The sequence below is a fragment of the Stegostoma tigrinum genome, chromosome 3 (assembly GCF_030684315.1).
Source record: "Stegostoma tigrinum isolate sSteTig4 chromosome 3, sSteTig4.hap1, whole genome shotgun sequence".
Classification (NCBI taxonomy): domain Eukaryota; kingdom Metazoa; phylum Chordata; class Chondrichthyes; order Orectolobiformes; family Stegostomatidae; genus Stegostoma; species Stegostoma tigrinum.
In genome coordinates this window covers 89,007,741-89,022,538 of record NC_081356.1, presented here as the reverse complement: position 1 = coordinate 89,022,538, position 14,798 = coordinate 89,007,741, and the positions used below count along the sequence as shown (strand labels likewise).

At 37.2% G+C, this 14,798-nt stretch overlaps 1 protein-coding gene across 18 annotated transcripts in view; it reads right to left on the bottom strand.

Moving 5' to 3' along the window:
- The window catches only part of LOC125450983 (multiple C2 and transmembrane domain-containing protein 1-like), a 562,377-nt gene that overhangs the window by 359,080 nt on the left and 188,499 nt on the right, over positions 1 to 14,798 (bottom strand). For all 18 annotated transcript variants that reach the window (XM_048527527.2, XM_048527528.2, XM_048527529.2 and 15 more), the window contains one exon: positions 9,091 to 9,205. In XM_048527527.2, coding sequence (XP_048383484.1) covers positions 9,091 to 9,205 — 115 coding nt within the window. The remainder of the gene's footprint in view (positions 1 to 9,090; positions 9,206 to 14,798) is intronic.

The following is a 14,798-nucleotide window of genomic DNA, read 5'->3' as shown; positions in this document are numbered from 1 at the left end:
TTCATCAGAGAGGACTTTAACTACATTTTCCTTTAAGTTGATCTATGTATCTGAGGGGTTTTAATAATGAACTTGTCAGTCTTTCTGGAGCCATGAATTTAAACCTGTATGTGGCAGATAGCAGGTTAAAATGATCCTAAAGTGGTAATGTGAATTTCTTTTGAGAGAGTTTTACCGTTGCAGAAAGTAAACATCGAAGGGCTTCCTTTTTGTTTAAAAGAATCAACAATTGATCTTTGATAAGCAAAACCCTTGAATGGAAAGATTTTGGGAATGTTTTACAGAAGATGTTGCTGGGAATGGATGCATAAACAGTTCTCCTGGAGAAAGGAGATGCTTCAAAACAGTTATGAAATAGATTTCCTCAGTGTTGAGTTTGAAAATACCAACCAAAGCTGTTTGGTGAGAAACCTGAAGGAGGTCTTATTTGAAGGTAGAAAGCTTAAGCTCTGTTGTGTAAACAGTCAAGGGAAAAAAAATGTAATAAGTTCTCAAGACGGAATTGAAAGGAACAGTTATATATGCCATAAGTATAGATTCGATAGAGAAGGGGACTCTCTCTCTCCTTCTCTCTGTGGTAATTGAATATAGTAAAGTATAGTATTGGAAAAGATGGCATTTTGCCCTGTTGTGTGTTTCAAAATCTTTCAAATTCTTTATATGTAAATAGCTTGGTCTGTTCTATTTTATCTTTATTTCTTTTACCTTAAAACCATAAGGTGTAGGAGCAGAAATTGGCAAATTGGCCTGTTGAGTCTGCTCTTTCATTCACTGCTTGACAATCCAGTCTCAACAGCATTATGCAAAAAAGAATTCCATAGATGCATTACCTTCTGAGAGAGGCAATAAAAGTCTTCTCTTGACTGTCTTAAATGTGTGAATCCTTATTCTGAGATTATTTCCTGCCATCTTAGACTCTCCCACAAAATGAAACAACCTCCACACTCCTACCCTGTCAAACCCCTGAGAATCTTAAGTAATTCAAAAAGGTCTCCTCTCATTCTTAATGAACTCCAGTGGGTGCAAGACCAACCTCTCCTCATAAGTAAATCACTATATACCTGGGATCAACCTAGTGAAATGTCTCTGTACTGTCTCCAAAGTCAGTAAATCCTTCCTTAGATAAGGAGACAAAAACTGTCTACAATATTCCAGCTGTGATCTGACTACTGCCTTGTATAGTTTTAGTCAGGCCTCCATATTTTTATATTTAATTCCCTTTGAATTAAAGTCCCATCAATCCATTTGCTTTCTCTAAGACTGCTGAACTTGGATGTTAGGTTTTTTTGTGATGCATGCACTAGAACTCCTAAATCCCTCTGTACTGCAGCTTTCTGCAGTATTTCCTCACTTCAATAATATTCACCTCCTCTACTCATTCTGCCAAGAGCATGTCCTCACATTTTCTTGCATTATATTTCATCTTTTCCTTGTTTTGGCAGATAAATTTATATTTTGTATTTTAAATCGGATCTGCTACATTGTGTGTTTATGTTTCAGTGAATGAATGGCACATTAAATTAAAAATAAATCTGTCAAGTCAAATTTCAGTCAGGGGCCTGGCTTGCCCAGCAGTAACATCAGCTGAGATCAAAACAGAGGTTTATCTGAAGAATGAGTTATTCATTAAATGTTCACAGAAACAAAATAGAATATGAATTTACAGAATAAAAACATTCAAGTCATAGATGCATGAGGATTTCAGTGATTTTGCAAAAAGTAATTGCATAGAATAATTTTCCTTGTAAGGTACATGATCTTCCGAACTCGGCCTGATCCTAAATAGCCCAGTGCAAGTTATTTGGTTTAGTGCCTATCGCTAATGTATAAACTTAGGCATATGATATCATGTCTCAGTAGCCATCAATATGATTTGTCTGCATGAAATTACCTATTCAGCATTTTGTTATGGTCAACTTCATACTTGCGTAATAAAAATTCACATGCATAAAAAACTATGAATTTTGTTATCCATATACCTGTACTGTACTTAAAGTAGCCAAAGTTTATTGTATTTACTGTTAATTATGCTATCTATCTCAGCAATATATTTTAAATTTACACATGTTCTCTGTCAATTATGCTGCTGTCTCATGAAAGAATCCTAGAATTTACCAAGTCCCATGGAATCATTAGATATGGAACAAAATACTAATAGTCAGTTGAGCAAAATAACTCTTTTATTTGAGAGTTTGAAGTTGTCAATATAGTGTATACATTACTAATGGTAATAATAGTAGATTAGCATTTGTCCTAGTTTGACATTGCTCATTATCATATTGGGATGGTATAAACACATCTATTTGCACTGTACAGTTGAATTGAAACTCAACAACCCAGGTCTTACTGCACTTCAAACTATTGAGAGAATGAACTTGGGCTTGAAGTTAAGAATGAAAGGATGTTCTGAAATAAGAACATCTGCAACTGGCACAGAGGAAGCCTAAACAATGGTTTGTCAAGTCTGCTCCAAACTTACTATGGCTGCTGTATCATTTTTATACACTTCCTCTCATGCTCTTCACTACCACTACCCTGATCCTCTCCACAACCATGTAAATTTTATTAATGCCAATTTCAACATTGGAATGTTAACCTAAATAAATGACTTAGCTATGTGCTTATTCGAGGACGACAATTAGACATTGCAACTGAAAAGAAAAGGTTCCTCTTATTGGACCAAAATTCAGTTATTTTTGTTAGAATCATTTTCCTCACCCTTCAGCTTAAAACATCTTTGTGCCACAAATTATTAAACACTTCCTGTCATGCTTTTCACCACCACTACCCCATCCCCTCCAGAACGATGCCATCTTCTAGAATAGGCAAAAAGAATATTTCCAAAACACAAAACAATGGGTAGATCTTAACCTTTACTGTGAAGATGGAAACTGCTTGGGAGGAATGGCAATAACACTGTTTTATGATTGTAAAGCATTTCAGAAAGAGAGATGGGACTATATTATGACAGTGCACCAGGGCAATCATGGCATTATGAAATATTGTTACATTCTATATTTCGAAAATTTGGCAAGATCAATGTTAATAAATTCATGGCAAAAAGAACAATTATATTTTTGTCCTTCTTCTTCTTCTGATATTTTTACCAATATCATCTTGGTCTAGTGGAATAATTCTAGCTATCATTAATGTGAATTGATCCCAATGTAATAAGTATTTATAGCATTGTAAAGCCAAGCTAGAATTATTAAATTCAACAAATAAAGAGATATGATATGATTTTCAGGAGTCGTGAAAAGATGCGAACTTATATTTTACTTTGATAACATTGGCATCATGATTGATGAATATAAGAATCAACAGCATGATGGAACTGTTCATTTTTTAAAGAGTTGATCAATATCCAGATTCTGTAATGAAGCAGATTTCACTGTCTGCCAATGGAGTAATTGATAACACTAGTACTTAGAGACCTGACGACAAAATTAATATCGATTGAAACAACGTTACTCCAAAACAACTCAAAATAAGTTTTGATATATAAGTTACGTAAATATATCAAGAATAATTAATGAGTTCGTTTTTCACTTCAAATTACCTGAGGTACTTAATATTGAAATTGGTTTTCATTAATGACAATTTCAATGTTGGAATTTTAATCCAATGTAAAGCAGTTCAAATTTGAAGCCTGGTTTTCATCCTTGTCTTCACTCAACTAGGTAAAGACATCAATCGGACTTATCATTTTTTTGAAAAAAAAACATACATTCCCTGACTTAGCTATGTGCTTAAAATGTCATAAAAGGCTTCTATACAACATATCATGTTTGAGGATGACAATTAGGCATTTCAACTGAAAAGAAAAGGTTTCTCTTATTGGCCCAGAATTCAGTTCTTTTTGTTAGAATGTTTTTCCTCGCCCTTCAGCTTAAAACATCTTGGTGCCACAAATTAAGGGAAATGATAGGGTAGTGGTAATGTCACTAGGTCAGTATTCTAGAGACCCAGGCTAATACACAGATGATATGAGTACAAATCCTGCCATGCTGGAATTTAAATTTTGTTATTAAATTCAATTGATCTGAATTTTGATGACTATCATTTGTTGCTGGAATAAAATATATTTGGGTTCACTTATGCCCTTTAGAAAAGGATACCTGTTGTCTTTATCTAGTTAGGCCCACATGTGACTCCAGCTGCCCTCTGGAATAGCACAGCATGCCACTCAATTCAATCTCAGCAATGCCCAGATCCCAGGAAAGAATTTAAAAAATTGCTGTGGACAGGCAGCTAATGGGCAATGGGGCACAAAATTAAGTATCAGCAGTTTGCACCTCCTTACCCATGAGATGTAACGATAGACAAAGATGGAAAAGGAAACACTGAAATCCAGTTACATTAGGTGCAGAAAGAAAGTTAAATGGAGGAAAAGAAAAATTACATTAAGAGAGAGAAGACAAAGACACAGGAAGGTAAGTAGAAAAAAAAATCAAAATTTCAAAATCCTCTAAGAACAATTCACTTCCATTTTCAGGAATAAAACTCCACATAGTACCCTTCTTGGGTTTCACTGGTTAAGTGGCATTGTAAGTAAATAACTACAACATTATAATTAAACTGATCCAAACATTGCCAGCCCTAAGCGAACCCTCTACAGTAAGTTTTGTTTGTTTTAAATGAATGAATGCAGCAATTTATTTGAAACTCATGGGAACACTGATGGTGAAGTTCTCTTTATATAAGGTTAATAGTATAACGGTATTAACAGTCCAGTACTTTGTGGTAATTCACAACTTAAATGAAGTCTCTTCTTTCCTATAGATTCTTGAGTTCCTTGTGTGCAAGTGACTGTATGTGTATAGAAATTATTTAACAATGCCCCTCCTCTGAGTTCTTTTTACTGAAATGAATTACTTCACAAATCTCTGCATTAAATTCCATCTGCTACTTGCCCACCCATGCCAGCTGCCTGTCTTTGCCCTTTTGAAGTGCTACACTCTCTGGCTCATTGTTAACATACATACTTTTTTGTTTTGCCATCTGTAAGTTTTGAAATTATACCCTATATACAAAGGTCCAAGTCATTAATATATATAAGGAAAAGAAGGGGTCCAACACTAACCTTTGTGAATTCTACTATGAACATTTCTCCAATTTGAAAAGTATCCATTCAGCATTACTATTTGTTTCCTGTCGTTCAGCCAAGTTCATTGCCATGTTACAAAGGTCCCTTCTATTCTCTAATTTCTAACATTTATCACAAGTTGGTTATGGCACTTTAACAAATACCTGTTGTAAATCCATATAGATCATGTGGACAATATTGCCTGTATCAATCCTCTTTGTTATTTGATGAAAAAAACTCATACAAGTAATATGAACATAGTTATCCCTTAGGAAATCTGCTGGCTTTACTTACTTAACCACATTTTCCCAAGTGATGATTAATTTTGTACCAAATTATCATATTTTAAGATTAAACTGACTGGCCTGTAAATGCTGGGCTTACCTTCACAACGCTTAGTCAGAAGAAGGTATAACCTTTACAATTTACCAGTCCTCTGGCAACAACTTCAAGTTCAAGAAAGATTGGAAAATCATGTTCAGTGCCTCTGCAATTTCCATGTTCACTTCTCCCAGTATCCTCGGTTATATCTTATCTGGTCCTGGAGACTTAACAACTTTCAGTACACACAGCCAGACGAATACTTCTACATTATCCAGGATAGCTGCCTCATGAAAGTGTGTTGGGAGGCTTGTATTTAGAATTATGGGGGTAAAGTGTATTGGAGTGTGGTAATGACATAGCGAAGGCCATCTCTAGGTGAACCTCTCATTCTGCAAGGAGGCTGCAGGATGGTAAAATACCAGTAGTGGCAGAAGGAGGTTGGCTACTTAAAATGTCCATTGGATCAATACTGGGTGAGACAGCCAATGCCTTCCCTTACTGCTGATAAAATAGCAACTACACATTGTCAGTGATGTGCACTACCTTGGCACATGTCTGCCATCTCACTCCCAGGCACCAATCAAATTCCACTCATTATGAAAAGAAACTACACTTTGTTTTGACATCAGTAACTGGGTAAAACCAGTTATTCTTCTTGATTGATGGCAGGGTTGAAGGAAAAGGAACAACTAGCAAATGTGAGGCTTTTAAAAGTGTGATATCAAGAGTCTAAGGACAATGTGTGAAGGAAAAAGCTGGTAGATTTAGGGATCTGTGGGTGATGAGTGACATTGAAGCTCTAGTCAGGAAATAGGAGAAGGCATGCAGGCTCACGTGAATCCCTAGATGACAATAAAAAGTAGAGAAGCACAATTAAGAGGGAAATCAGAAGAGCAAAAGAAGGTATGAGATGGATCTGGCAGATAAGGTCTAGAATAATCCCAAGACATTCTATAGCTGTATTAAGAGTAAGAGGGTGACTCGGGAGAGAATAGGGTCCCTTGAAGATCAGCATGGCTGTCTACATGTGGAGCCACAGGAGATGGGGGAGATTTTTAATAAATATTTCTCCTCAATATTTACTAAGGAGAGAATCATGGATGCTAAAGAAATAAGGGAAACAAGTGGGGATATTTTGGAGCACATACACATTACCAGAGAGGAGTTGTTTGCAGCGTTAAAGTGCGTTAAGGTGCATAAATCCTCTGGTCTGATCAAGTCCGTCCTCGGATGTTGTGGGAGGCTATGACAGAAATTGCAGAGGCCTTTGCAGAGATTTTTGCTTCATCTTTAGCCACTGGTGAAGTTCCAGAAGACTGGAAGGTGGCTAATGCTATTCCATTGTTTAAGAAAGGTAGCAAAAACAAGCCAAGGAACTACAGGCCAGTGAGTCTGACATCAGTGGTAACTGAGTTATTGGAGAAAATACTAAGGGATTGGATCAACCAATATTTGAATAGTCAAGGTCCAATTAGGGATAGTCAGCATGGATTTGTGCATAGGAATTCATGTCTGACAAATCTTTTAGAGTTTTTTGAAGCGGTAACCAAGAGGATAAATGAGGGTAGGGCAGTGGATGTTGTCTATAAGGACTTTAGTAAAGCCTTTGACAATGTCCTGCACGGCAGTCTAATCATGAAAGTTAGATCGCATGGGATCCAGGGAAACCTAACTAATTAGATTCAAAATTGGATCGAAGATAGGAAGCAGAGGGTAATTGTTGAAGGCTGTTTCTTGTACTGGAGGTCTGAGACTAGTGGTGTGCGTCCAGGATCAGCTCTGGGACCATTGTTATTGGTTATTTACATAAATGACCTGAATGTGAATGCACAAGGCATAATTAGTAACTTTGCGGATGTTACCAATTAGGAGGTATTGTTGACAGCGAGGAAGGTTATCAAAAATTATAGAGGAATCTTGATCAATTGAGGAACTGGGCTGAGGATTCGCAAATGCAATTTAATACAGGTAAGTTGAGGTGTTGCAATTTGGCAAGTCAAATCACGGTAGAACTTATACAGTAAATGGTAAGGTTCTGAGGAGTGTTGAGGAACATAGAGACCTAGGAGTATAATTACATAGCTCGTAGAAAGAGGCATCACAGGTAGACAAAGTGGTGAAGAAGGCATTTAGCATGCTGGCCTTCACTGGGTAAGGCATTGAGTACAGGAGTTGGGATGTTATGTTACAGTTGTGCAAATCATTGGTGAGGCCGCATATGGAGTATTGTCACCCTGTTATAGGAAAGTCATAGTTAAACTGGAAAGTGTGCAGAGATTTACGAGGATGTTGTCAGGACTAGTAGGCCTGTGTTATAGAGAGAGGCTTGGGCTGAAGGGCCTGTTTCCATGCTAATTTGCACTATGACTCTATGTCTGTATAAGTTAGTCCTACAAGGAACCAGATGGTGCAGTTTGAAACTTAATTAGCACAAAACGTAAAATTTTAGCATTAAATATAGATGTGACTATCGTTATTCCATAAGAGTGACCTTCCTTCTACAAACAGAAATGAGTTCATGGAAGAAAAATGTCGAAGTTATTAAAAAAATCCTCAAGTCACAGCAGATAGGAAAAAAGTTGTAATTATTATCTTTATTGACACTACCACAATAATCTTTTGGATCGTCTTTTAACGTTCAGTGCAAGTAGAGAGTGCAATCAGGTTGAAACCTATGGCAAATATTTTTAAAGAAGTGGAATTAGATAGCACGGCATCGACTAATGTTAGATTTGAGGTAAAATGTTTAGACTTTTATAACTTTTTGATAGAGGGGATTGGTAGTTTGTTGAAACCCAAGAGGAAAATTGATACTTGGAATACCCAACCTTCATATTCTTCTGTCATCAAACTGATAACTGCTTTGCTTAACATCTACAGTTACTCAAAAGAGCAGAGTTAGTAAGTAAGAATTATATTACCTTGAAAACAGTCTTGGTGTAATTTTGAAAAAGGCAACTTAAAGGCTACATAGCATATTCCCCTTGTAACTGTGAAACCTGTAGTTAGATGTTAAGGGATGCCTTGGCAAAGTGAAAGCTGTTAATGCCTTGATAATCTCCTTTGCAGATTTCTCTTTCTGCGCTGCACTTGAGTAATACTTAATGTACAGATGGTCAGGCAAACAATCTAATCTTATTTGTTTAGATGCTGCATTCAAGAATATTAATACATTCAAATTTTGCAGCAATTCAATTTTTTTCTCAAAGATAAATCTGGCAGAATTTACTTCGTTTTGAACATTCTTTGCATGTAATTCTTAAAACATTCCAGTAAAAATCCTTCATAAAACAAAAATGATTCCTTCAAATTCTTTTTGAAAAATCAAAATGTTGTATTATAAAAAACATAGAAGAACTCTTACCATGAAGAATATGTACTGCAGTTCTGGCTGTCATATCGACAATTACCAACTCAAACATTAAGATTTATTTAAAGACTTAACATACAAAAATGTGAGAATTTTTACCAGCAATATCAGTCATGAAGCTAAAAATCATATTCTATCAATTTTTAACTCTTTAAGAAACATAACTTCTGTTGCATTGTGTCTAATACATACCATTAAATGTTTTCTGATGGTCACAGCAGAATTTCAATTTAATATTGTACCAGACTTTACATTCTGCAGTACATTTAATATTTTAGAGCAACTAGCTGATTACATTTGTATTTCTTACCTCCACGATCACGTATTGCTAGATTGTGACCGCTCTTCAGCAGAACATTCAGCTGGTACATTCCTATGTTTGCTGAAGCGAGATCTGTATTACTTGATTTAAGTACTTGCTTCCCCTGTGCAAAGAAAATGCGAAAGAAAGGGAGTCAATTGAAAGTCTACTATTGAGACACAGAAAGAAAACTCATTACATTGAAGCCAGAAATTATTTGTGTGCATTTATGTTGTCACATTATTTTCTTTTATCAGTGACCCCACAATATGCATCTTTTCCACCATAGTGCAGAACTAAAGCTGAGTATGCAGAGGTAAACATGAGTAATTCAGAGCTGCTTTCTGTCCAGACTGCCCTCCCACACAGAAAACCAATAGCCAATGCTTGGTGCTTCAATGCAATGGCACATCTGAAATGGTGACTCAACATATGAAGATAATCTTAAACACTTCTTACACACTGTAAATGAATTTGCAAGACATTAAAAACAAATACGCTGGATTTTTTATACTGAAATAGAAGGCAATTTTCAGTATAAGGGTTTGCCATGCCATGTTCTATTCAAAACTGAAGAATGAGCATACAAACATGCGAATTAGCAGAACGAACAGGCTCCTTGTCCCTCTTCATTATTCAGAATCACATTGCAACTTACCAGACTGTGGCCTTAATCATACATTCCCACCTAGCCCCCAATAACCTTTGATTCCCTTATCAGTGAAGAACCTATTTACCCTTGCCTTTAAAATATTCAATGACCCAGATCCACTACACCCTGGGGAGGAGAGTTCCCAAGATTCAATGCCACCTGAGGGAAAAGCAAAATTCTTGAAAACTTTAAAAGCAAAATTCTTCAGCTTAGTTTTCAATGGGAGAACCCTTGTGTTCCCCATTTCCAATATTCTAAGGCTAAAGTCAGCCCACATCCACATTCAGTCCCTGCACCATCCACACTCAGTAGCAGCAGTGTGCATCGTCTACAATTCAGAGATTCCCCACAGCTCCTAAGACAGCACCTTCCAAACCCATGACCACTACCATCTAGAAGGACAAGGGCAATAAATACATAGCAACACCACCACCTAAAATTTCACTTTTCAGCCTCTCACCATCTTGACTTGGAATTATCTTGCCATTCTTTCACTGTCACTGAGTCAAAACCCTGGATCCTTCCCAAACAGCATTGTGGGTCTATCTACAACAAATGGACAGCAGCAATTCAAAAGTGCAGCTTACCAACACCTCTGTTAGGGCAACTAGGGATGGTCAATAAATGATGGCCCAGCCAGTGACAGCCACATCCCATGAGTGAATAAAAAGTAGCTTTTTTAAAAAAAGCATCCTTTCAGTATCTAGGAAAATAATATTTGTAGCTGTCTGTTCATCAGTGGTATGCACATATTTGGCAAGTAGGTTTTCAGGATTTGGCTGTTTTGAGAAACAAGCATTCTAGAACATTACAGCACAGTACAGGCCCTTTGGCCCTCGATGTTGTGCCGACCTGTCATACCGATCTGAAGTCCATCTAACCTACACTATTCCATGTACGTCAATATGCTTATCCAATGATGACTTAAATGTACCCAAAGTTGGCGAATCTACTACCGTTGCAGGCAAAGCGTTCCATTCCCTTACTACTCCCTGAGTAAACAAACTACCTCTGACATCTGTCCTATATCTTTCACCACTCAATTTAAAGCTATGCCCCCTCGTGCTCGCCGTCACCATCCTAGGAAAAAGGCTCTCCCTATCCACCCTATCTAACCCTCTGATTATTTTATATGTTTCAATTAAGTCACCCCTCAACCTTCTTCTCTCTAATGAAAACAGCCTCAAGTCCCTTAGCCTTTCCTCGTAAGACCTTCCCTCCATACCAGGCAACATCCTAGTAAATCTCCTCTGCACCCTTTCCAAAGCTTCCACATCCTTCTTATAATGCGGTGACCAGAACTGTATGCAATACTCCAAGTGCGGCCGCACCAGAGTTTTGTACAGCTTCACCATAACCTCCTGGATTCATCTCACAATATGATGGTTGCTCTATCCTCTTCAATTCATTTTTTTAATGATAATCTGACACTACATGTGGAAGGTCATAAAGCTCACTTATGCAAAGAGAAAATGTGCATGGTACATGTTATTTGCCCACAGCAAAATTTGCATTTAATAGTGCAAGTTAAATAGGACTAGATACAAGGTAAATGTTGAATAACATTGATTTTAAATTGAAAATGTGCTTCTTGCTCCAAGAACGTGTCTCATTATGTAACGTAGTTGCTGAAATCTGGCTGCTAAAGGAACAATATTTATTAGCAACCCTCAATGACAAACACCAAGCCCTAAATTTTGACGCAAAGGGTCTCAGCCGACACAAAAACAACAGCAGAGGCTTTCTCCAAATTTCAAAATCTTACCAGCGAACCCAGCCTCTGCTATTTTTGCATGGGTTAGAAATAGGAGCAGGATCCAAACTATATATCCTTGGCTCTTGGAAGTTACCAATAAGCAGCTGCCTCACTTAGAGTCATAGAGATATACAGCACAGAAGCAGACCCTTTGGTCCAACTCGTCCATGCTGACCCGATATCCTAAATAAATCTAGTCCCATTTGCCAGCATGAGACCCGAAATGAAGGGTAGGATGAGAGCTTTTGACGGATGAATTCTGATGGCTTCTTTTCTTGAAACAAAATTTTAATGGCTTCAATATAGTGACACGAAACCAAGGCACTTATGTGCAGACTGCCCCCATTCTCAGTAATTTCCACATTCATTCTGAGATCATCTTGCCCAACACCAAGGGAACCCCACCATCCCAGAATGAATGTCTCATTTTCCAGGGCAGTTTTCTAGAACCCTGCAGATCTGACGCCAATATTAAAAGTCAGACTCTGACATGCTTTCATTAAAATTTTGCATGTGCTATTTTACATGTAATTAAAATAAATAGGTTTACATTTACGCAAAAGTAAATAACAGGAATATTGTGTAAAGATGGCAAATATTTGTGCATTATGTTTGCTGTTGGTAACCCATGATCTATTAAATTTGATTTAGTCACTATTGTCATGCTCAATGAGTGAATTTTCCTCAAATGTCCTAAAGTCAACAGAGTAATAATGCAACTCTTGTGAGAAATCATTCACACTCCCGGATTTTGTTTTTTAATTCACTTCTCATGGGTAAAGGCAACAAAACTTAGCTATTGATATGTATTCTGGAACCTTATTACCCGAGGCCAGTCCTCTCGAGTGTTAATTCATGAACATCTGCATTTCTTAACTCCTGTTGCTAAGTTGTTGTCTTTATGGAATAGGGTAAAATATTTTGAACATTGTGTTTTCTTTTTAGATAAATCATTCAGTTTAGATGTTTAGAATTTTAAGCACAGGGTTTAGTCAGACTTATGTGAATGAAGTGACTTACCAAGAATGTGTCAATGGGAAGTTAGTGAGAGTGGAAACTTGTTACAAAAGAGGGAAAAAGGCGATAAGAAATTTAAATCCAGGGGAAACAGTGAGAATGGGATATATAAATAATGAGAGCAATGAAATAGATTTTAGCAAGTAAAACTAAAATTAACTAAGTGGAAGATGCAAATTGAAAGGATCCAAGTAATGTAAAATTAAAATATGATTTACACAAATAATAAATACACAATAACTTGGAATTAAGCAAATACTAAACTAAATACCCCTTGTGTATTTGGAAATGTGCATTTGACAGATCTATTCTACCGAACACCTGCCCATTTCTTAAATTTAAAAAAAATCTTCACTGGCAGATTGTGGGTGAGTATGATTTTACGTCATCTGGATAACTGTTTGTTTTTAATCTCCACAAATGTGAATGCACTCTTATCCTTAGTTGACCTCATTCTCTCTATTCAGCTCTTTATTTCCTGCTATTAACTGTGCACAAGGTGCTAGTGTAGTCTAAGAAAATGTAAGTTGTCCATTCTTCTTTAACTTGACTATGACTCTGCAATGCCTACTTTGATCATTTGGTCCTCCTCAATTACCATAGACCACGTTGTGTCCTCCTAACACTTCAGACTCACTGAATCCAACTTTGAACAACTTTAACTGTATCTGCTTCAGCCAATTTATTTCTATTAGACATTATTTATTATCTCATTTGCAACCGATGGAAAGTAGTACATTGTATCATCATATTTGGCTCAAACACTAACTTCCCCTACCAATGGAATGCTGATATTGGAAAAACTAGCCAGTTTCACACATGGACAATGTGACTTTTGGGTATCTTTTACTTTTTCCCCAGGAAAACAGACTCTGCTGCAACTGGGTTAATGATAAGAGAAAGGTGTGAAACTCTAAATTTTATTTCTTCTGTGGATGCTGGAATCTTACCTTCAGCCCAACTGCTTTCACCTTCCATGTGTTAATTTTCTTGCTGTATGGCTGAATACAAATCTTGATCTTCCTGCGTGGTCACCTCAATTTCAGATATCACACGCACACTCAAGGATTTTCAGACTCCTCGACTAGCTTTAGATCTAATATGACTTCCACTTGGTGTATAACTGGACCTAGAGTTTTACCACAACCTGCAGCATTCCTATTTCCTGTGCTTCTGCATATCATTTGGGTATAGAGCCATAGAGTCACACAGCACAGAAACGGACCCTTTGATTCAACCAGTTCACGCCGGACATAATCCCAAACTAAAGTAGTCCCACCTGCATGCTCCAGGCCCATTTCCCTCCAAACCTTTCCTATTCATGTACTTACCCAAGTGTCTTTTTAATGATGTAACTGTGCCCACATTCACCACTTCCTCAGAAAGTTCATTCCACATGCAAACCACCCTCTGTATACCATATTTGCCCCTCATGACTTTTTTGAATTTCTCCTCTCACCTTAAAAATATGCCCTCTAGTATTGAACTCTCCACCCTAGGGAAAAGGCATCTACCATTAACTCTGTTTACATCCTTCAATTTTATAAAACTCCACAGGGTTACCTCTCAACCTCCTATGCTCCAGTAGAAAACATCCCCGCCTATCCAGGCTCTCTTTATAACTCAAAACTTCCCTGCAGCATCCTGGTAAATATCTCCTGAACCCTTTCTAGCTATTTAATATACTTCCACAGAATATCTATTTGGTAAAAGGATAATTGCTAGAAATCATGGACCATATTGGAACCAATGACAAAGATAAGTAAAGAGATAAGGTCCTGTTTACAGAGTTTTAGCATTTAGGAAGGAAGTTAAAGATCTGGACCTTAAAGGAAGTAATCACTGAGGATTCCCAGCACCAAATGCTAACTAACATAGGAGCAGCAATGTAGAATTGATTAACGAGTAACTGGACAATATGAATAGGTTAGTAGGGCTTTGTATACAGTCAGGTCATTGCAACTCATTTTGTGACAAATGGACTGGGTGCATCTCAAAAGACCTGAGGTCAAGAACCTCATGAGGAGATCAACCAAGCACCATTGTGAATATTTTAAACTAACTTGTGTGGAAGAGCCATTAGAATGTGCATGAGCAGAAAGCAATCAGTCAAATACTGGAAGAAAGATTAGTTAAGAAGTAAGAGGGAACACACAACCACATGCACATCTAAATCTGGAGCAAAAGTAGGCCTTGCAGCCTTCCCAGACTGCTATGCCATATGATAAGATCATGACTGATCAATAGGACCATAAGCTGTTGGAGAAGCAGGCCATTTAGCCCAGCAAGTCT